This window comes from Anguilla rostrata, chromosome 2 (genome assembly GCF_018555375.3).
Source record: "Anguilla rostrata isolate EN2019 chromosome 2, ASM1855537v3, whole genome shotgun sequence".
NCBI classification, from domain to species: Eukaryota; Metazoa; Chordata; class Actinopteri; order Anguilliformes; family Anguillidae; genus Anguilla; species Anguilla rostrata.
This window is the reverse complement of record NC_057934.1, coordinates 18,073,588-18,096,824: the sequence shown is the minus strand read 5'-3', so window position 1 is coordinate 18,096,824 and position 23,237 is coordinate 18,073,588. Positions and strand designations below refer to the sequence as shown.

At 43.8% G+C, this 23,237-nt stretch overlaps 1 protein-coding gene across 1 annotated transcript; it reads left to right on the top strand.

Moving 5' to 3' along the window:
* Positions 1–9,538: 9,538 nt before the first annotated feature.
* mfsd13a (major facilitator superfamily domain containing 13A) lies at positions 9,539–22,733 on the top strand. The gene is made up of 9 exons (XM_064320944.1): positions 9,539–9,758; positions 14,114–14,389; positions 15,003–15,082; positions 15,331–15,780; positions 17,019–17,136; positions 17,364–17,460; positions 17,586–17,757; positions 20,582–20,775; positions 21,087–22,733. Exons 2-9 carry the CDS (start codon positions 14,225–14,227, stop codon positions 21,335–21,337), a joined length of 1,527 nt encoding a protein of 508 aa, XP_064177014.1. The 5' UTR covers positions 9,539–9,758; positions 14,114–14,224; the 3' UTR covers positions 21,338–22,733.
* Positions 22,734–23,237: the final 504 nt, after the last annotated feature.

Sequence of the window (23,237 nt, the reverse complement as noted above, 5' to 3'; positions counted from 1 at the left end):
TATTCATTCATTCATTTATTGACTTTTAAAAGCTGCTATAGAGAGAGTAAGCAGCGTGGATGGGTTTGTTAATCTGAAGTAATCTTTTGGGGGGCTCCGTGGTGGTATGTGTGTTGTTGTTTCCTACATCTTGTGATGATGAGTCAGTGGTTATTTCCTCCCATTGCCACAAGTGGGTGAGTATGAAATCTTTTGAACACCCTCAGGAATATCCAAATTATGTCTGGTTGACCTACTGTATAGTGTATTACAAATCCATATGTACCATTATAAAATACACACACACACACACACACATATATATATATATATATATATATATATGTATTACAAATCCATATGTACCATTTGGAAATACACACACACACACACATATATCACTTTTACCACTGTATATTGCTAGAGGTTTTTTATAAGTTAAAAGTGATACTTTTACAGGGTACAGGGTCATGGTCTCAGGATATACAAGGAGTATATGAGTATATGAGTGTGTGTGTGCGTGTGTGTCTGTGTGTTTGTGTGTTTGTTTGCTGGGCATTTTATGGGGTTTCTCTGACAGGCTGCACATGTCCAGACACATTGTGTGTGGTACACTGAGGGGAAAGCACTGTGTCTAAAACTGCTGTCTCATCTTCCCCTCACTCGTCCCATTCAACTTCCCCATACTGAAAGCCTTTTCGTACATTTCCGTAAGCGCAGAGAGGAACTGCCAAATTTATGCAAGGGGAAACTGAGATAAGGCTTTCTGGGAGTTGAAGAGGGAAACTGACACATAGGCTATTTTAAAAACTCCCAACCCTTCCCCTTGGCTGGTCAAAAGGTAGCATGAAAAACCAGGCTTTTTGTTTCTGAAGTCTTTCGTGGGAGGCATCAACAGCAATGTCTTCCACCAGCAGAGTAAAGCAAACTTCCTTGTTCATCCCTTATCATCCCTTCCAATGTGTTTCAACAGAATGCAGTGGATCCTGCTGCCAGCTAATCTAACATGATGTTGTTCGGGATGTTGTTTAAATGTAGGGTGTATTGAGGTGTATTTTATTGTGTTTTATGGATAGTGATTAGTAAAGCTCTTTAAAAATCCTAACCATGCATACGGCCTAGAGTATTTCATAAACTGTGATGTCACTAGAATGTCATGTCATATTGCAAGTCATGTGGAAAAATTTGTCTTTTTTCTGTTGTCCTCGCACAGGGTTCCTATTTCTTGCATAATCCTTTTCACTATAAAAGTCAGGTGTAATATTCAAATATTCCATTTTCCATAAAACGTCAGAGAATTGTCTAGTGTAGTGTCATGTAGTATCTTTTTTCACATGGTCGTGCAATGCCAGTGAGCTGATATTTCTTGGAAATAGGCCTGCTGACCTACTGAACGTGAAAAAATATATAGATATTTGGAATGTAGCACGTCTAGGAAAGCATCCCTCCACCCCCTCACCCCTCAAATTTCATGTGCATTTGACTGATGCAGCAATAGCTGGAAATAAATCATGGAAAATATTATACTAATCTGAGTGCAAACCCTCTGTTCTTTGTCAAGTAGAAGTCCTGAAATGATTCACAATGAAAATAATACCAAGTCATTTCATCACACACCAGTATGAAGGAGGAAAAAATACGCACAACTTGAAAGAGCTGGAATTACGTATTATTACCTATTTTTTAAATTATTTTTCTCAGCCTTGGAATTCCCTATTGTATTGGTGCCATGTTCTATCTGAAACATCCTCTTTCCACACCATGATGAGGTGGGACATACCACGGTGACCCTAACCAACCCTGTGATCCAACCTGTTAACCAATCATACTTTACTAGCATCAGCCTTGGGGCATATCACTGTGTGGGAATGTGTTTTCACAGGACGCACCAACCGGCAGCCTCCTGGAACAAGTTTTGTACATTACAGAAGAAATCTGTTGGACACTCTGCTAACAATTCATCAGGAATATTCAAAAGGCATGCGTGAAATTACACAAAAGGAAAAAAAAAAACGAAGGGATCATTTCTTTCGTATTGTTCGCCCCACTGGAGATTGTGCATCACATAATTTCAATTGTGGGAAGTCAAGAGTGAAACTCCATCATTTAAATCTGTAATGTAGTGGCATGAATGACATATCAAAAGTTGTTTTATCATTGAACTCAACAGCTTCAGGTCACTCCTCAATTGGAGATCTTCTGTTGTACACTTAAGAAAATTACTCATTTGAATTGCTTTACAAAATATCTAGCTTTATAAAGAAAGAAATATATATATATATATATATATATATATATATATATATATATATATATATAAAACGTACATAATATAAGCTCCTCTGGATAGGGCATTTGATTTTTTAAAAATGGTATCTAATGTAAAAAAAAAAAAAAAAAACTATCATGTTAAAACTATAAGTACTTGTTTTTTCGGTGTTCAGAATAGTTAATCCATGTCACTTTTGTGTTTTGAATGTCATGACGCAGGCCAATTTATTTTAATCACTTTAGTCGAAACCGCCTAACCCGCCTCAGAGTGACAAACATGACAAAGCACTCGCAGAAAGGTCAGTGGGGACTGAGGGGGTGAGAGTATGTGTTGTTGGGCTTTGACTGTCTTTCAGTTTCGCAGAGAGTGAGGTTACACGCACACGTACACACGCCGTTCTCCTCTGCCTGTCACAAGCTTGCCCCGCTCTGCCACCGCTCCTCTCTGAATGACTGCTCTTGAGCAATAGGGGAAATTCCTTGCTCTGCCGCCGGCGATCGCGCTGCTTTATGGAAAGCGAGGGCAGGAGCCAGTCAGCTGTTTTTCCTCAGAACAGCTTCATATTGATTCACTGCGAGTGGGCGTGAGGTTCCCTCCCACCCCTTCCTCCTTACTGGGAAGTGACTGTCGGACGCACCGTGCTGAGCGAAAGAGAGAGAGCGAGAGAGCGAGAGGGCGCGGGAGAGGGAGAGAGGAAGACATGGAGGGGAGTGGTATTTAAGAACCCCCCTCCGGTCTCTTCGGTACCACATCGTGTCAGTGTGTGTGTGTGTGTGTGCTTGCCGCTGGAGGGAAGAGACCCCGTGGAAAGGGGGGGGAGGGTGGATCAAAAGGACTCCGGAGCTACCAGATCTTTTGTGGGGAATCCAGGTAAGCCGCTACCATTTAAGAGAGAGTTCCTGAGACAGTAAAAAGTAACTCTTCACATACTTCTTAAAATCACTCAGAGAGAGGTGATACAATATGAGTGCCTCTCACCAATATTCTTTTTTACTCACTTATTCAGCCCATTGAGTGTCTTGTGTTCAATAAATGTTGGTGCTATGTTTTATAAGGCGGGGGGGGGAGGTACGTGTGTATGGGAGGGAAACAAATAATATATTGAAACACCTTGTTAAGTGTTACAGCACTGTTCCTCTGTAGAGACAAGGAAGACATATGTGTCAGTGGCAGCATCTCTGACCTGATTCAGATCACTCAGATAGGGGGATAAGGGATTGGGAATGGGACTCCGGCTGGATCCAGCTGTCCAGCATCGATCTGGATCAGGCCAGAAAAACAGCTCGGGCCAGTGGAAGAGGCACACTTCAGAGAAAAGGGTTTTCCGTTCTTATTTTCTTCTTTTCTTTAAGAAGCGTCAGGTGTGGTTGTAATTTCAATGCCTGATTAGGAATGTTGACACAAGCGCAGTTGGCCTGAGCTCGTTGAAGAATGCTGAATGTTGTAATGTAAACATCCCCCTTTTGGGGGTAGTGTGCTTTGGGATTATGGAGAATAGGGGTCAGCAGGCTCAGCAGGCTGGACATTTTTGTGTAGCACACTCAGCTAAGTAATTCATTGCTATATGCCAGATAACACATGAGCTTAATCAGAATGGCCACAGTATTTCTGAACACAAAAAAAAGAAATTATACAAAATATCAACTACATTTGGGGCAGACCTCTCAGGGGGATTTGTCCTGCATAAAGTGTTAAAACTGAAAGTCCTCTAACTTAAAGCATTTTCCCCCAAATTTGACCTGTGGGTCTTCGTTTCCTGTAAATCTTGGTTCTTATAAACTCCTGTCCAATTTTATTGCGATTATTTACCATTTTCGAGGGTGTAAAGTGACAAAGTTTTCCTTCATCTTTTCACATGAAAAAAATTACATTATCACATTAGGGGCATGAGACAGTCATTGGAGTGTTCAAAGTCTGAACATCCACACTCAATGCTAAGGCCATAAAACATTTCCTTGATGCGTACCTGGAGGAGATAACCCCAGTGAATAGAAGCTGTCAGATCGGTTCACCTGACGTTACACCCTGAGGGGAATGTTTACCTCATGTGTTGCCTCATTTGTGAAAACATTCCCGTAACACAGCACCAACAACGAAAAACGTGTTCCCTGGGTAAGCCGAGCCCTTGAGAAGAGTCGCTCGAATCACGGAGAACAGGCCTCAAAAACTCGATGGTTTTAGAATTTTGGAGTCGCATCAAAAGGACGTGTAACCCCTTTGCAGCACTGGCTGCTTCATAACCATGAGTTCAGGGCATCTGCGTTACTTTGGCATTCATAGTTGCTGGCACCTGATCTCAAGCGGGCATGTGTCCAGCGCAGCAAGCTAGAACAGGCTCAGTTCGTTCCATTGCGTTGCGATTCAGATTCTCCCACTGTTGAAAGCAAGGCCCCACAGGCCTGCCTATGTGATATCACTTGGCTGTGACTCACTGGCACACAGCCCGTCCAGTTACACACCTCCGCACAGCGTGACTCAGCATGCGCAGACACAAGCCAGACGCAATCGCAACGGGTCTTTTTTTTTTTTGTTTGTTTTTTGGACGGACCTCCTGTTATGAAATACCTTCCCATTCCTACTTCCTCCGAACCGTGTGGTTTGACTCCTGCTTAAGAAGAAAAAAGTAGAAATACTTCTTTTTATGTGTGCACTGGGGGAAGGGGGGGGGGATGAAAGAGGAGGATGGTTTGGCAGGGGCACAGGGCAGGGGGCAGGGGACAGGGGGGTGGGGGATCGGGTGTGTGTGGGTTGTTTTAAGGAGTAGGCTGCTTTGCTTATTCACCTTCCAGAATACCTCTGGGTCTCTGTGAGACAATATTCCTTTTGCAGTCCTTTACATAGTTGAAAGGAAAATTAAACTACTGTTTTAAAGTGTATTGTAAAAAATTTGAGGCTCTTTTTTTTTTTTTTTGCTAATGACACCCCCTTTCCCCCTTAGGGTTTCAAAAAAACCGTTTTAACACCAGTAGGAGGAAAATGTTATCCTTCTGCTTAAAAATAAACATACCCCAATTTTAAAGTTTGTGCGTGAATGTCTTGACCAGTTGTGCCTCATCGGGAGCTCTGTGCAGGTCTGAGGACTCATGACAGATGCAGCTCTTTGCAGGGAAACAGGAGTCGCTCCCCGAACACCTCTGAAACTGCTCTCCTGCTGCATCGTTTTTGCCCGGAAAGAGTGCCGGGTCATGAGAACTGAATTCCATAGATGGCGGATAAGACAGAAAAACCCATCTATGGACTCAGCTCTTTTTGCCCGGCGCTCTCCAGCTCCTACTCGGGCCGGTCCGCAGCGAGCAGCTGCGCAGAGAGGTGCTTCGCCTGCTCCCTCCACCGTGGAGCCCGATCGCGCTCGGCCATCACCAGTGCCATCGACTGCTCAGACTAATGGTGTGCTCCTCGTGCCAAAGCGTGTATCTCTGCAGCTTTAAAGGACCGGTCAGCAGCTGATGGCTGATTTAGTGCAACATTTTAATTAGAGCTGCAAGCAATCAGCAAGGCAGAATAACTAAGTTGAAAGGACTTGTCCTGTTTAATATATATATATATATATATATATATATATATATATATATATATATATATATATATATATAGTAAAAGTGATTTATATCTGTATACATAGTACTGGCAGACCTTACTGTATATTTTTGCCTTCAATGTAACAGACACACTTGAGACATGAAATAAAATAAATGAACATTACCTCATAAGATGCAAAGTTGTTTTTCACATTCCATATTAGTCATAGCAGAAGACCAGACTGGCACACGTGAAACTGGATTGGACCAGTACGGCATATCCTCATATAGACTACTGTATGTATAAAAAGAAATACTGTTTTAAATAAACTTTACCAGCAATTTCCTTTTCAATTTCTTGAACTCCTGAATGGTGATAATTCAAAAAATAAATCACTTTTAAAAAAGGAACAAAAAACAGTCCCTGTAGTGACCAGGATGTTTTTCTCCACCCCCCATCGTGAGTTTCCATACCAAGCAGGTCTGTGAGAGGCCAGCGAAATCAGCTCCCACCACACCTACGAGGCACCGGCCCTCCACAGCTCAATTTACACTTCCGGTTCTCAGCTTTGCCTTACATCCGTCCAATCCAAGCATCGTGCGTGGAAGAGCTGCTCCACTGGTTTATGAAAATCCATTGCTATCAGATTGAATTTATACCACTTTTTTCACAATTTCAGGGAAGATCCTCTCAGCCACCAGTAATGAGTAGCGACAACATATGTAATACAGGGCAGCTATTTTGCACCAGAACGCTCACCACAAATTAGCTGATTTTGAGAGAGGTGGATCTGTCCTTTATATAATGTATGAGCTGCTATGATATTTGATATAAAATAAGTACATCCACATAATATTTAGAAAATTGATGCATTGAAACTCATAGTGGAGTACTACAATGGCCTTAGGCATTGTAGCCAGCCTACATAAACTGTGCCCAGCAAAGCTGGCTTATTTGAATAATCTCTGGCTCATTTTTCTCTTTACACACAGCAGCTGCATTCCCCTCCTTTCTGTGATGAGTGCTTAGGACACCTGTGATTAGATCTGTATGAATATAGATAGGCAAAACACATTGTGCCGTACATGCTTTTTCTGTAAGTATCACTCACAAAGTGGATAAACAGATGGGGGGTCATGAAACTGGACCCTTAGAAATATTCTAAAAGATAAGAGGGAATTTCCTTTTCCAGTTCATGTCTGAACAAATGTTAGGTTTTTTTTTGGCCTGAATTCAAGACGCTTTGTATCATTCAGATAAAAACTGCAAAGCCGATCAGACGAGACTGACAAGTTTTCGTTTTGAAAAAATCCTAGACAGCTACTGAGTAAAGGCAAGGTAACAAAGTTCATGTGAAAAAGAACTTGAAAAAAGAATGACACTACTGTTTCCATACAAATGAGATGTAGGCTGAGCTGATCTGTTTTATCTTCAATTATGAATCCAAATAGAAATTTTGATTCTCAGAGACTACATCAGCAAATGTGTGTTCTAAAACTTGGTAGTTCACATTCACACAAACTTTCTCCAAAATATTCACATTCACACAAACTTTCTCCAAAAATATTTTAAAACTGTCTGGCTGGCTGATGACTTTTTGATCCAAACTGGAGTTAATATTTGATTCTACAACATGCATAATAAATCCATTTAAAGTTGCAAAATAACCAACTTGTCTGACCTTTTGACTGTGGAAAGAGATTAAATTAGACTTCATTAATCAACGATGTGTATGTACATATTTGGCCCTCACTCTCCATACTCACACATTTGGGATTGAATGTATGCTCAGTTGATAAATGAGCCCCCTAGACTCTGGACACCACACTGCCAGCTAATGCTCTATATATAGCTCACAAAAATCCCATGAAGAATTGCTGTGGAGTAGGAAAAAGATATTGATTTTTTAATAAATGGCTTTGCCTCCAGTTATTGCCTGCATGAATTAGAGAGTTGTATACATTAAAATAATCAATCAGTCCATCTATTTTTCCTTAAAAAAAGAATGCATGGGTCCAGTAAAGCTCCTTCTCACAAAGTTTTGGATTTAGTCTGTTTTCCACAGTGAATAAAAAAAAATATGAAATGAAAAAGCCTGTCAAAACCAAATGTGGGAAGGTAGATATTTCATACATATAAGATTTAATAGTTTACAGAACGATATATATTTCATATAAATGTATGAAATTATTTAATAAATTACAAATATATATGTATATCTTAAACATTTTAAAACAATATAAAAAAAATTGCAAATCCCTGAGATTTCTCGGAGAAACCACGACCACAAAATACAATCATATGATAGAGCAATTTTGTTCAGAAAATGTGATATGCATATTTTATATATACGTAGGATATATATAAAAGTCAGATATAAAACTACTATTTTAAATACAGTACTGACTTAAGCCTGACTAGAACATACATAAATCTTAATGAGATACACAAACAGGGAGAAATGTTTTTCTTACTATGCAAATTCATTATTCATAGTTTATTTTTAGATTTGGACATACTCGTTGAAAATCGGAACATAAAGTTGATTTGTTGTTACAAAAATAAAATTATAAACTTTATTTTTAAAAGCAGGCATGCTAAAATTAACTTAACTCACGTCTACAACGCTTTACAAAACGTTCTCAGAAGAACAGAACCATTCACAGGCTTAGTAACGGCATGTAATCCTGGTACGTTTTATGTTACCATATTACCCAGCCTGCAATGTGGTCAGTTAAAATGTTGAGGGTCGTCTTTTAGCTAGTACGTTATTAAAATATTTGTATGGAAACCTGAGTAGGATTACGTTTAAACTTAGCCTATATTTAAAAATCGAAACGAATTGATAGACAAAACTTTAAAATACGAATACCCAGCACCAATGTACAGTGGATGATACGCTCTGAAAATATTGCCCCTCCCGTGACTATCAGTAATAAAAATGAATTAATTAGAAACAAATGTTGAGACGCCCTTTCGTTTTAAATTTAAAATTACATTGGCAAATTGGTCCAGCTCATTACAAGAAAGATTGTTATTAAACTTTTCAGGCCATCACCTCAGTTTCCCTGGCAATGCATTCTGGGATATCTACATATTTTACACACACTAACCACTAACCAGGTCGACACTATGCATAGGCTACTCGGCGAAATTATTTCTGAAACACAGATGTACATACACTCTGAAATCTCTATTTTAAGATGATGAAATAGGAAGGCTACGTTTTGTGAAATTTGACATTTAAATATTAACATTTTCATTTTAAGCGAACATGCATGGTGCTTGGTAGCTAGGTTTTGTCATAAGACGTAATTTCCTACTTTTACGGAAGGTCGGTAGATTTTCGTCTAAAATGTAGGCTACCTAAATTTATATTTGATCAATCGTTGCGTACAAGGAAATCATTCGCTAGAGCCTAAATTAAATGTCACGTTGTCGTCCTAAATGTACACGAAGCCTTGTGCCTGAAACCTGTTGTCGAGTGGAATGTATGAGGAGCAAAATCTTTCATTTAAAAACTATACAGTTGAAAATAAAAGAATACCGGTAGAAAGTCTGATGGCTTTACTATTTTACCAGGAGTGCGTGATGAGTTGACTCGTTATGTGCGTTTCATGGTGTGCATGCATGGTTGGTTTGAGTACAGTAACTTCCAGAAGTAAATTGCATGCTTTTCATCATTTTAGTCAGTAGATGGAGCTTTTCCTCAACACTTTCAACAGGGGGAAGTAATCGCCACAGAAGGGGTAAGGATTTAGCTAGCTAGTCAGCTAGCTAACTTCAGCCAAGCAGCTAGCCACAATCATGAACGAAAGACCCAGCGCCAGTGGGAGGAGGGTTGTCAGGTGACGTGATTAAATTTCAAGGCTCCGAATCTGCCATTGCTTGTTTAAAGAGGAAGAGAGTGGCGGGTGAGGAGCTGAAAAGTGGCCGTGGAAATTCTAATGGTTCTATTGGGACATCCTCAAGCGCTCAACATATCGAGGTATTGATCATATAGTGGTAACTTAAATGACTGTGTGCTGACTTGTGTCGATAGTTCGCGTTAGCTAGCTATCTAGCTAGAGCCGTTGGCATTAACTCGTTGCGAGAATTGATTAGCCAGTTAGCCGTCTAAATTGGCAAGTTGTCTTGGTATGATAGCTAGCTAACCAGAAATCTAATTTACGATTCAGATACAGGCTAGATACAGCCTTGGATAAAGCGGTCTTCCTTGCTAGATATTTGTTAGTATATTCCGAATGTACAGTTTAATTAACGCTGGCTACTATTTTAAATCCATATAGTAGCTAGCTGGTTACAAGACTATAATTAACCGTGGTTGTTGAAATCTGTGCCACTTGGCCATAGATTCCTGACTGATTGTAGCTGCTACCTGTGGAAGGACATCGATCAATCCTTTGTACACCATCATTATGAATGCATCCGTTTTAAACTTGCTAGCTGTCTATTAATTAACTCAACGAACACGTTAGCTATCTGACTGTAACGTAAGCTTGACGTGGACAACTCTTGGCTAATGTGTCAGTATTTCAGTGTGTTAGCTTTTGTTGAAAAAAGGTAACCGGCTAGTTATGTGATTGTCTTTGAAAGAACGCGTAATGCCTTGTTTTTCCACGTTGTATAACACTATTCGACAGTAATTAATAATCGAGGAGAACCCAGACGTTTCCTCTCACTGTTGACACTTGAGCAACCCGAGAGTGTAGCCTACTTGCTGAGAAATTTAACTTCGTGTTAGCTGACACAACAGTGCTTCCAGGATGTATAAAACATGTTGTGTCTTGTTTCCAATATAGCTGAAGGTCTGTAGACAGCAACAACGCTGGGGTTATACAGCTAACTTTATAGCTTATTAAATATGGGGTTTTTACTTTAACTTGCTATGGGTAGCTAACGTGATTGATAACAAGCTAACGGTACCGCAATTAACAGCATGTTGCTAAACCTGGTTTAATTTAAAGAAAATGACCACGTTAAACCATGAGCTGAAGGTTTTAATTCATCCGGAATTGCCTCTGAACAGCTATTCAAAATTAATCAGTTTTCTTATGGATTACTTTCCCTTCCCCTGCTTGTTCTTCAAAAATATTCAGAAGGCATGTGTTAGATAATATAGGTGCATAAATATAGATAATTGATAATAAATAAATCAGTAATTTTATTGTTGCGAATACATAAGGTGATTGTTTTATATAGACTATAGGAAGCCATTTGCCTAGCTCATCGTGGGAAAATATAAATGCCACAAATGTTTCAGAGACGTATGAACCAAAATGATAGCGTCAGTCGGGACGTCACAATTGCAAATGGAAGCTGTGCCTTCCATCAGCCGCTGGGGTGCAAGGCATAGACATGTATATATGTCTATGGTGCAAGGGACCGTGTAGATGTGGTCCAGTCAGGATCTAAAAATCAAATCCAAGCCAACGTTGCCAACTTCGCAGAGTCGCCAACTGTCTTCAAAAGCCACTGTCTGTAAACCGCTGTCCCTTGGCCGCACGGGGCAATGCTGTGGCTATTCAGAGGGCGAATCTAGAGCGTTAAACATTGTAGCCTTTTTGTAACCTTGTGAAGAAAAGGACACATTCTGGGACATCTGTATATAAATGTCACTTGGTTGCTTTAAATAGCTGTCAAACTGGTGTCAAAATCGCTTCAGGCAGCAGCCGCTGGTCTTGTTGCTCACGTAGTATCGAAATCCTGGCCCTTGCTCAAGATATGGAGAAGGGTGTTTGGTTTTCCTGTGACTGCATCTTAGCCTCCACCCTGCCTTGCTTTGCCACTTGTTTGAGTTCTTAGGAGGAGATAGGCCAACCTCTTCCCGTCTCATTTTCTGATGCCATATTTGCCCTGGTCTGTGGTTGTTTGGCCAGAACTCTTTGGCCGCCACACCCACGCGGAAGTATAGAACACGGTTTGGCTGTGTCGTCCTTCCCTGCTACTGGGGAGATGGAGAGAAGGAATGGCTAACCAATGTATTTTTTGTTTGAGGGGTCCCTCATCTCTCTGTAGATCAGAGAAACAGTTCCTCGAGTGAACCCTGTTTCATAACAGCACGGAGGGCAGTAGACCGTTCTCCCGTCAACGGTACGATAACCGCACGTGCATGGGGCGCGGGAGCGAGTGGTTTATGCGCCGTCGCCTGCGTCACATCTGCATCAGTGAGGGGGGTATGGATACAGTTGTGTTTACACTTGTGCCTCAGTGGAACGTGGCTGCTGATAGCCCAGGGTGGGGCGTATGTGTGCCTGTGTGCACCTGAGACAGCCAAGCCCCCCTGCAGGTGCGTGTTTTCACAGAGCTTGTGGCAAGAGGCCTGTCTGCTAGTTCCGTATTTCTTGAGACCCGATGTCTTGCTGAACTAGGGTGCTGTAATTAGCCTCATGCAGCAAACCTGTACACTAGTTGCTAGTAGTTCTGCATTTTTGTGCGTGTTTATGCATGTTTCCGTGCACCTGTTTTTTTGTTTGTTTTTTTCTGGGCGGGGAGGGGGCAGTGTGTGTGGCTGTAGCTGTTCATATCTTGAAACTGAATTCCACATGTTGCAAATTGGTACATTTTTCTAAATGGTGAGCAATCTATACATATACAAAACACATACAAACACATGCACAAATAAAAGCACATGCTATGCTGCTACTTACGTATTTTTTAATGACGTTGTTCTACTGGAAAAAGAAGGGGAAATCAATTCTTAGCGACAACCGAATTCACAAGTTACGAGTTCTGGGAATGGAATAGAGTGAGCGCGCTCTGTCCGGGAAATAGGCTGAGCGCGGCAGACAGGTGGGCAGGGGTCGGCCGGAGAGGCTGGGCTAGGCTGGAGGGAGGCTGGGATTATAGTCCGACCATCCAGCTGGCCGTCCACACAACAGGGCCAGATGTTGTGCCAAAATAATGGAAGAGAAAGCGGGACACCGTGACAAGACCGTCACCTAATATCAAAAATTGTGCCAGTCGCCATGGCAGCCGTTTACACTAAGGCCTGCTGCACACAGCAGTAGCCAATGAGCTGCCAGTTCTGCCTTCCAAAGCAAAGAGGTTCTACCAGGGTCTCACATTTAACCATAAGCAGTTTATTTAGAATGCAGTATAATTTAAATGTAAGTTAAATTAGTAGTATAACCATCGGCTTGTATTTGAACTTGCCCTGCCTGTACCTTTTCTACCGCGTTATTTCACACGAAAGGGCAAATGATCCTGAAGTTTTACCCTACTGCTCTCTGATTGGCTCAGCATTGAAAGAGATTTGTCAGTGAAATTCTGTATATGTGGAACTGGAGGAAAACTGCTCCACTACGTCCACACACAACCAGCTGGTAAAGCATACCCGGGCATGTTTTTCCTGTTGGTGTTTTCCAAACCTACCTGAATTGTTTTCCTGCTGGGGATTGTGAGAGGGACGTGACATTTATTGAGGTTTCCCTGTGATGGGTGACTCAGAATTTGTGTTTGTTTTGGGGGGTGGTGGTATTACATGATTCGATTCTGCAATGGAGACTCCATTGGACGCATGAGGCATTAGCATAGAAGCACTGGAGTGTGTCTGTGTGCGTGCGTGCGTGCATGCGCGTTGGCTCTCTTCCCAGTCTGGTTATTTATCTGATGTGGGAACTTTTAAACAAACAAGGATGCTACGTCGCTAGTTTACGTGCACAAACACAGCTGAGAGAGGAAACTCTCTGAGAGCCCAAGGCAGACCCTGCCAGTAACTTGGACTTCGCAGCATGCAATCGGTGGTTTACCACAGCTAAATTGGGATTTCGTTTTTTTGGGGGGTTTGCAATTTTACTGAGTTTGCTAACAGTATTGCCCCTCGCATTTATAATTTTTGGTCGGCTCACATGGAGCACAGCGATTAAGACCTTTTTTGGGGTGGTTGGGCACTCGCTTTTTTTCGTAGAGCAGTCCTACTTTGTCAGATGAAGCGGTTTCAGCCTGTGGGTGGGTGTGAAGGGGCATATTCCTGTCTAAATCTCTGCTTACATGCTGAAATTATTCCTGCGCAAAGGGGTGGGGAAATTAAAAACGAACATGTGGCTTTCCTTTCATGTAATCCCTGGGTGTTAAACTTAGTCCATCTGGCCTTTTCTTTTCTTTTTTTTCTTTTTTCTTTTTTGCTTGTTTATTGAATATAACAGCATGCTTATTTAGCAGCTTGGGTTAAGTGCAGCTGTTCATTACTGAGGTCAGAGTTTAGGTGAACGTGCACTCAGCCATAAACTGCAGAGTTTACAGTTTTTAGTGAAGGCGTTGCACGCCCCTGGTAGAGGATGTTCAGTTTATTACTTGACTCCCGTGGTGGGATTGTTTTGTCTTTTCTCTCCTTTGGGACAGGATCGTGAGCTGACCCAATGGGACGGCTCCAAAAGGGCGTGGCACGGCGGCCAAGGGACCAACCGTGAGAGAGAGAGAGAGAGAGAGAACGAGAGCGAGAGAGAGAGAAGGATGGGCCTGAGAGTATGGAGCTGCTGGCTGGGTATATCCACGGCCGTGCTGTACGGCTCCCTGTCCCTCTTCATCTCCATCCTGCACAATGTCTTCCTCCTCTACTATGTGGAGACCTTCGTGTCCGTCTACAAGATCGACAAGGTCTCCTTCTGGGTTGGAGAGGTGAGTGACCCCAGGAGCCACTTCTGGAATGTTCCCAGGGCTTGACCTTAGCGGTTGCCCGGCAGCCCGGTAACCCCGGGCTACCAATCTGTTACAAATGAATTTTTTCCTACCTTTCTTAGTGACTTGGTCATCCAGTCGGGCTACCACTTTCTCTGTCATAAATCATGAATGTATATAATGATACACAAATATAAATGAAAAGAACGGTATTGAAGAGTCCAGCTAGGAACAGTACTTCCTTGCATGCTTTAGGTCAGTTGATAGATTAACTAATATTTGTTGGCTAGCGAGCTAGCCACGTCAATGCTATGGCCTTCTACCGCTCCTGGCTAATACAATGTGACCCATGTTTTCAGGATACCTGGTTACCAAGAACTGACTAATAATAGCACAGTCAGGCAAACAATTTTCAGCATGAGTGTCAGGCCATTAGCCCAAGGTTGGTGTTATTCTTGGCCCGGTGATCTGATGATGTGTCTTCACTCATGTTTCTCTTTCGCTGTCTCTTTCCTGGTCTCCTCCTCCTGTCTTCCTCTCTCCCTCCCTCTTTCTCTTTGCTTGTTCCCTCTCTTTCACTTCCACTCTCCCTCCCTCCCTCCCTGGTCCGCAGACCGTGTTCCTGATATGGAACAGCCTGAATGACCCCCTGTTCGGCTGGCTGAGCGACCGCTCCTTCCTTGGGTCTCCACAGTAAGAGCCCCCCTTAGGCCCGGTCCGTCCTGCACACATGAAGAGCTCCTCCATTCTGGCTGTTGCTTATTGACTTATTGGTTGTCATTTTTCTAATTAAACTATTCATCTATCATTTTTAGTAGTTACTCCCCGTTTTGTGAAGCGCAAGCAGGGTTCCCATGTGTCCTGGATTTTCCACTTGTGGAAAATTCATGGAAAATTGCCTAAAGGAAATTGTTTCTTCCCGCCCCCTCTCCACGCCGCAGGTCAGGTCCTCAGATTTCGTCCCCGGAGGTGGTGGTACGGCGGCTGCGCTCGGTGTCCCGGCACGGGCCGCTCTTCGCCCTCTCCTTCCTGGCCTTCTGGGTGTCGTGGGCGCGGCCGGCGCTGCAGTTCCTGGTGTGCCTCTGCCTGTACGACGGCTTCCTGACGGCGGTGGACCTCAACCACAGCGCCCTGCTGGCGGACCTGGCGGTGTCGGCCTCCGACCGGGCGCAGCTCAACTTCTACTGCTCGCTGTTCAGCGCCGTGGGCTCGCTCTCCGTCTTCCTGTCCTACTCCTTCTGGGACAAGGACAACTTCTTCTCCTTCCGGCTCTTCTGCGTGGCGCTGGCGGGCCTCTCGGCGCTGGGCTTCGCCGCGGCCTCCCGGCTCCTGCGGCGGAAGTTCGAGGGCGAGGCGCGGCTGAAGCAGGACGAGGCCGCCGCGCTCCGGGAGTAAGCGTCTCGCCTCGCCGAGTCGGCGGCCATCTTGGGCCTCCTCTGGCCCTCTGGATCGCTTCCTTTCCTTCTCTAACTTTTTCTCCTCTCGCGCTCTTGTTGTTTCTCCCCTCCTCTATCGTCTTGTCAGCCTTTCTTTCCTTCTCACTTCCTTTCTTCTTTTCTTCCTCTCCTGCTGAGCCACCCTGTGCTGTGGTGGAATGACAAATCTCCAATACCTTAAACACATTATGGTGAGAGTTACCATTATACTGTAAAGTTTTTGTAGGTAAACTAGGTACCCTTTAGTACCAAGAAAGGAAGGCTCTGGCAGGTTATTACCACACTGGACAGGTCTATGATAAGAGGTCAGTGCAGTCAAATTAACGTGTTGTAGAGAGCACTGCCTGCGTGTGTGTGTGTGTGCACGCATATGTGTGTCTGTTTCTAAGTGAATTAGAAGATGAAGATGTGTGTGATAAGTTATCATTATGAATATGTTTTTTTTGCATAGAAGCTCTCCAAAAGGACACCTTTTGACTGAAATACAAGGCTTAGCCAAAAAGACAGCATGGGTAAATAATGAATATTTGTTTTGTGGGGTTCCAGAGGGTATCACCCTCAATGGAATTAGTAGGAAATGGCTGGGAAAAAAGATTTACACAATATTCCAATTTTGATGCCATTTGGAGAGGTTTTGGGGACACTTGAGCCCTCCTGCGGGAAAACACGTCATACTTCACTGCTTTGTTCAGTCCTCTCTAAACTTTTATCCCGGTGTTGAGTACATCCTGGGGTACGATTGGGGGGAAAATATGGTTTTGTCCAGTATCAGAAGTGCATGTAATCACAATAGAAAACCATTTTTGGATTTCTTTGTTGTTTTTCAGAATGAGTAATGCACCGTGTGTTCACTGAGTGAGGCTCCCGTAGGATTTTGCCATTTTGGTACAAAAGCCTGTAATCAGTCCAGTTGAGTGAGTGTTCAGTACTTGAGGATATTATAATTTTCTTTGGATGTAAATAGTTAATGCAGTCTTGGTGCAAGAAATGAAGTGGTCCCATTGTGATTGTTAAAGTGGGGACCCAGGCAGGCAAATGGATACAGAGACCAGGGGAAATTATGCTGGCTGACAAATAGTATGTAGGTCCATGTACATAGTCTGTTTAATTTCTCTGTATCATATTGGTAGTGAGTATTGTTGTGATGCTGGTTGCTGATTGGCCCTCTCTCTCTCTTTCTCTCACTCTAATAGGCTATGTATTGGCCAGGCTCCTTTGGCACAAGAGAAGTCGGTCACCCTTGGGGAGTATCTGAGCCAGCTCTCCAAGCACAAAAACTTCATGTGGTTTGTGTCCATGAACCTTGTTCAGGTATGCAGAAAAGAGCAGCTGCGATGGTCACACAGGCAGGGGGAGAGGGGGGGACACAGTTAACGACAGGTGTTCTGTTCTCTTATGATAGCGTAACTTGGACACGGTACCCGAAGGCCTAAAAACACACTGTGCATATCATCTTTCCAGAAGAATCTTCCTGTTTCCTCTGTAATGTTTTGTTCACCTTCACTTTTCTCCCTATCTGCTCCCGGCTCCCCCTGCAGGTGTTTCACTGCCATTTCAACAGCAACTTTTTCCCGCTCTTCCTGGAGCACCTTCTATCGGACAGGATCTCTCCTTCCACCGGATCCATCCTGCTGGGTACGAACACCCCGGACCAGGGGCTGCATGTTGCATTGTAAACCCATCCCAACCTCGCCCCAAAAAAGAAATAAAACGCTCTCATACAGTCATGTGCGGCATTGACCGTCCTCTTTCCCCTGCAGGAATCTCATACATCGCCCCCCATGTGAACAACCTGTACTTCCTGACGCTGTGCAAGCGCTACGGGGTGTACCAGGTCGTTCGCTGGCTCTTCCTCCTGAAGCTGGCCCTCAGCGGCGCCATGATGCTGGCAGGGGCCGACCAGATCTACCTGCTCTGCGTCTTCATCGCCAGGCGAGAAACTTCTCTCTCTCTCTCTCTCTCTCTCTCTCTACCGTCTCTAGCCCCGCCCCTTCTGGGAGTTCCCTTACGGGCAGAGCAAGGTTGATGTCGCTGTCGTTAATACATCACTGTGAAAAGGAGCAGGAGGGTGTCGTTTCTTTTGTTTTGCAGCTGGGAACGCCCAATCTCTTCCTCTTTTCTGTGTTGCATTTTGGTTTCATTGTTCCCGGGAGGGGTCATGTAGACCTCTGAGCACACCGCCCCCCATCCCCTCCATTTCAGTCATGCTCAGTTCAGTACCACAAGCTCCACTGTGGGGGGGGGGGGGAGCAGAAGACCTCTTCATGGACCTCTGAGGGTTACCCAGAGGGGAAGAAACGGCAGACTTCCCATCCTGAATTGCACATAGCGTTTGAGTTGGGCCAAAGCAGGATTACCTCTGTTGTCCAGTCTGCCTGTGAGAAAGAGGTTGGCAGGAGCAGAAGGGCTTACCTCTATGTCTCTATTGTCACCATCAGCATTGAAAGCTTTCAAAAAAGGACAAAGAAAATGTGTTAATGGAGTTGTCCAGTGCGAGAGACCTCTGCCTTTACGGAAAGGGCCAAAGGGGGATATGTTGAAACTGTACCATCAAGACCCTTTGTGTAGTTTTTAGGCTTTTATTTAAACGCCAGCTTGGAATGTACCTATTGGCCTTGGACTGCATTTCTATAAGACCGTTCAGTCTTATGTACGTGTTTGAACCTGGAAAGTTGGCCACATAAAATAGGGATAAAATATTTGGCCAGAAGTATTACAAAATTAAATAAGTAAGGTGCGGTAAGTTTGTTTTAGAACACGTTTGTTCATAAATTTCCTTGACATCCTTACAAATATCAATAAGTTAAAAGCACTAAGCAAATAAAAACGGTCTCTTGATTGCTCCTGGCTCTGAAATCCAAATGTCACAGCGCCTGAATCTTAACAACTAATCAGCTCAGCTCTCTGCAAGGAGAGTTTTCTACCTGCCTGTCAATCCTATTACACATTCACAGCACAGCCAGTGCAGGCAGGACGGGGTTACATAATAACATAAGCCGCGTTTCCACCAAAATTACCCGGAACTTTCAGTCCCAGGAACTACTTTACCAGGAACTAAAAGGTTCCTTCAGCCAATGGTTGTCTGCGTTTCCACCGGGGTCTAAAGTACCGCGAAGATTAGGCAAATTAGCCCACTGACGTTGTCGTCGGTCCATCTGTCATATGATTTCTTCTGTAACCCCATACTACCACCGAAGTAGCCTACATTATTTTCTAATAACCGGGACAGCCCGGAGGGGTTTATTCCACTTACAACGGGTTACCAACAATGACTATATATGGTTACTTTTGTATTTATTGATTTTCATATATCCTCTCAAACACATTCATTAACAGCAGAAAACATGCACACGTTGTAAACAATTTGCTGTTTTATTACTTTCTCGTCGTCAATTCCATATAGGCTAATCGCAAAATGACAAGAATAGAACGAAAACTCGGACTTGCGTGAAAATGTAAATTAGTAGTGGTACAGCCACCGTTTGCTTTCCTTCGAAGTTTCTGCTAGCCGAGCAGCGAAGTGTGCCCTCCAGATGCGAACCATGCACCATAAATGAGTCCATAGTCTTCCTGGTCTTTTCGTGGAATTGAAAAATGGCAGTAAAATTGAGTAAAATTACGGCAGTCTGAAAAAGCTAAAGGGAAGATTACTAGAATTAACCTGTTATTTTACCCGGATAAAAGTGCGGAAGGTGATTTCCAGTTTGCTTGTACTGTATCACCAATGTTAATTATGCAGAACTACCGCATACCTCACATAACTGTATCAAACGTTTTGAGTCAATTACAACGGGCTAACAAAGAAAATCCGGAAGAAAATATTCAGCAACCGAATTAATCCGTTTGAATGTTTTGGTAGCCTACGTAATATGCTGTCCCAGCACGAATGCTTAGCATTTTATAAAACGAATACTAAAGCAAGAAAAGAACAGAAGAGCACACGTTATAATTCCAAGACGTTGACAGGCTATAACCAAAAGTAGGCTACTGCGCCGCATAACATACAAGTTTGATTTGAAGTTATTATGAAAATAAATTTTTTTGCCGCTGCATATTTTCAAACATGGCGGGTAATGGCGGAAAATAAATACAACACAAATGCTACGAGTACTCGACCAATCAGAAATGTTCAGCGCTGCAAGCTCCACCCAAAAGGTTCCTGTACTTTCGGAAAGTACTACCCCCCGAGCAGGAACGTTTTGGGGGGTAAAACAAAGCCCCCAGAACTAAATTTAGACCCTAGTTCCTGCGGTGGAAACGCACTGAGTTCCTCAAAAGGTTCCTAGTTCCGGGGTATAGTTCCTGCGGTGGAAACGCGGCTATAGATAGTGCTAAGGCTAGACCTCTAAACGACAAAATACTCTGATACTAGCTTGTCTTCTTTCATTTAAAACTTTTAAAACTATATTTTTACTCTGCATTTGACATTATGCAAAGACGTTTTTCAAGTAAAATCAGATGAAACCCAATACAGCTTGTTGCCGCGAAAGCAGCTGATTTTATGTGACGGGTGACAAGCTGGCTAGCCTCAAAATGATATAAAGAGGGTCTCTCGCTGTCTCTCTCTCGCTCTCAATTTGCTTTATTGGCAGGACAATACATATAATACACAGAAACATAGCCTGGAATATGACCTACAACTATGTAATAATTATTATTATTATTCTTATAATAAGAGTAGTATTCACATGGTGTAAAATTCTTACATATTAATGATTAATGAATGATCTCTCTCTCTCTCTCTCTGTGCCTGTAGTAATCGTGTCTTCACGGAAGGCACCTGTAAGCTGCTGAACCTGGTGGTCACGGACCTGGTGGACGAGGACTTTGTGCTGAACCGGCGGCAGCAGGCTGCCTCCGCGCTGCTCTTCGGCATGGTGGCCCTGGTGACCAAGCCTGGCCAGACCTTCGCCCCCCTCATCGGCACCTGGCTGCTGTGCGTCTACACAGGTGCGGAGAGGAAGCCTTGACCCCGCCGATTTCACTGGCCCTCTGTATGCCACTTCTGCTGTTCTAGGACACGCTGTTTCCAAGTGGTCCAGCTTGCTGCTCTCTCTATCTCCATCTGTTCTGTCCTTGGCCCTCGGTGTTCTATACTGGTCTCTCTCTCTTTCTCTTTCTCTCTCTCTTTCTCTCTCTCTCTCTCTCTCTCTCTCTCGCATGCACTCAGGCGCACACTAGGTCTTAGTTTTGCGTACCAGTTTCTGTGCATCTCTCTATTAATAATGGCCCAATCCCACCCCTCTGTGCCTGTCCCTCAGGATACGACATCTTCGAGCGGGGCGCGGCGAAGGAAGCGGCGTCCGCGGCGGAGGCCGTCGCCGGCCCGGCGCAGGCGGTCACCCTGCAGCAGGGCTGCTTCTACCTGCTGGTGTTCGTGCCCATCACCTGCGCCCTGCTGCAGCTGCTGGCCTGGTCCCGCTTCACCCTGCACGGCAAGCGCCTGCAGAACGTCAAGGCTCTGCGCCAGGGCGCCCAGCACTGCCGTCCCGCCGACGTCAAGGCCGTCTGACCCCGGAGCGCGCCGAGAGCCGGGGCGTACCACTGCCACTGAAGGGGCGGGGGGGTCCGTGCATCCCACTGCCAAGGGACACCTGCCTTATTTTGATACGAAGAACCAATGAGTGTCTGTTGAGTGTCTATTTATGTACCAGACTGATTACTGAAATGGGGGGGGGAATAGCACGAATTGAAGGACTGTACCAATGCTGCTGGGCACAGCAGGGGCGCGTGTAAGACCTGGCGATGGGAGGAGCTCCCGTTTACGTCGCGCGCCTCATAGCCGAGGCTGCTAGCACAGCGCCGTCGTCGCCCCGGACGGCAGGCCCTGCTTGGTCCCCAAATTGCGTACGTTGCTTTAGTGTGTGTGTGTGTGTGTGTGTCCGTGTCTGTGTCTGTGTCGTTCAGCGAAGGAACAATATCTTTAAGATTTGTGAAACATTTCGAAACATTCCAAAACTCCACAGGCGTGGATCTGGTCTTCGATGCGCCAAGTCGAGTCCCAGAGGCAGCGCTGTGGAGGCATTCAAGGGGTTGAACCCACACTTCTGTGCCTGACTTTCCTGTTTAAGGGAGCCCAAGTGCACAGTCAGTATTAACCCGCAGAACCGATAACACAAGGTTCTGTTGTCGGGGGCGACGTCCCGATGGCCACGCTCTCTGGGTGTCAGCCTGCACTACACACAGATGGCCCAACTAATATTTTGATAAAAAAATATGAGTCTATTGTCTTGTACTAAATTATTTTCTTACTCTCTTCTCACTTTTGAAGGTCACAGCACGGTGACTATTCTTGCAGAACTTGTTGACTTGTTTGTTTCATGTAAGTGTAAACCCTGAGAAAAAGGTCTGTTTGTATTGGTTCGAGTTATAGAAGGTGCCTGTGGTTTTTAAGTACAGTTTTTAAATGTGGCTCTGTTTAGAAACCATTACGAATGCGCACTGGGTCCAGTTTTGATGCGAGTGCCCGTTTGCCTGTCCGCCTGACCTCCTGCCACAGTGTCTCCTACGTACATTCCTCAAAGTTCTCATCAAAATGTTTATTTCAATGAGACTGCTTAATTCAGACATTTTGTATGAGCCATGTGTGTCAGTGAGTCTTAAATCCAAATGATAATAAGGAAATTTACAAATGTTTACATTTTCTACGATGGTTGAAGTCGTTTACGATTGTGGTTAATCCCCATATAATTTAAACATCTGAAGACACTTTAAACCCATGCATTGAAAGTGAAATTGAATCATTGAATGACAAAACAGGGTTTTGTCCCTCAATCATTTTTACAGGGCACAATCAAGATCCCCTCTCTTTTCCAAAAAAATAAATGGAAATCCCTGCTCAATGTAGCATGTACCATTTTCATACCATGTTGTTTTGTAATAAATTAATAAATATTATTTGCCTCTGAGTGAATGTGAGTGGGCTACTTTGGGCGCTTTGGGTGAGATTGGAGCCAGTGGATCTATTTGTCTTGTGTGGGAAAATTCTCAGCAGTTAATTTGTGTGGAAACCCTGGTGTTCATTTCCAGTTCCATTCCTGTACAGCACGGTTTGTCATTCAGTACAGACTTCCACACTGGCAGTATGCTGATAGCATTTTTCCTAGGAATCGTGGAACTATGATGGTTCTCTAAGCCACTCAGGTCAGGGAGCTCTACCCGTTGAATTTGAAATGACTGCTGAAGTAATTTGCCTAGAAGGGCCTAAGCATTCAAATGTATATGCTATAAAGGCAAGGCAGCCCAGCTTTTATTTTGAAGGCCTAAAACTTGAAAGCACAACTTCCACACAGTGCATGTGGTACTTTGTAAATGTGTTTTTTTTTTTTTTTGTTTTTTGTTTTTTTTACAGTGGCATAACGGGTTTGCAAATAGAAATATCTTTATTGTACCTTAGATACAACACTGCAATT

Excerpts from the sequence above, each read along its gene's own strand:
- mfsd13a (XM_064320944.1), top strand. The coding sequence starts at position 14,225 with ATGGGCCTGAGAGTATGGAGCTGCTGGCTGGGTATATCCACGGCCGTG. Across the intron at positions 15,083-15,330 it reads TCCTTCCTTGGGTCTCCACA|GTCAGGTCCTCAGATTTCGT; the intron begins GTAAGAGCCCCC and ends TCCACGCCGCAG. Across the intron at positions 17,461-17,585 it reads CACCGGATCCATCCTGCTGG|GAATCTCATACATCGCCCCC; the intron begins GTACGAACACCC and ends TTTCCCCTGCAG.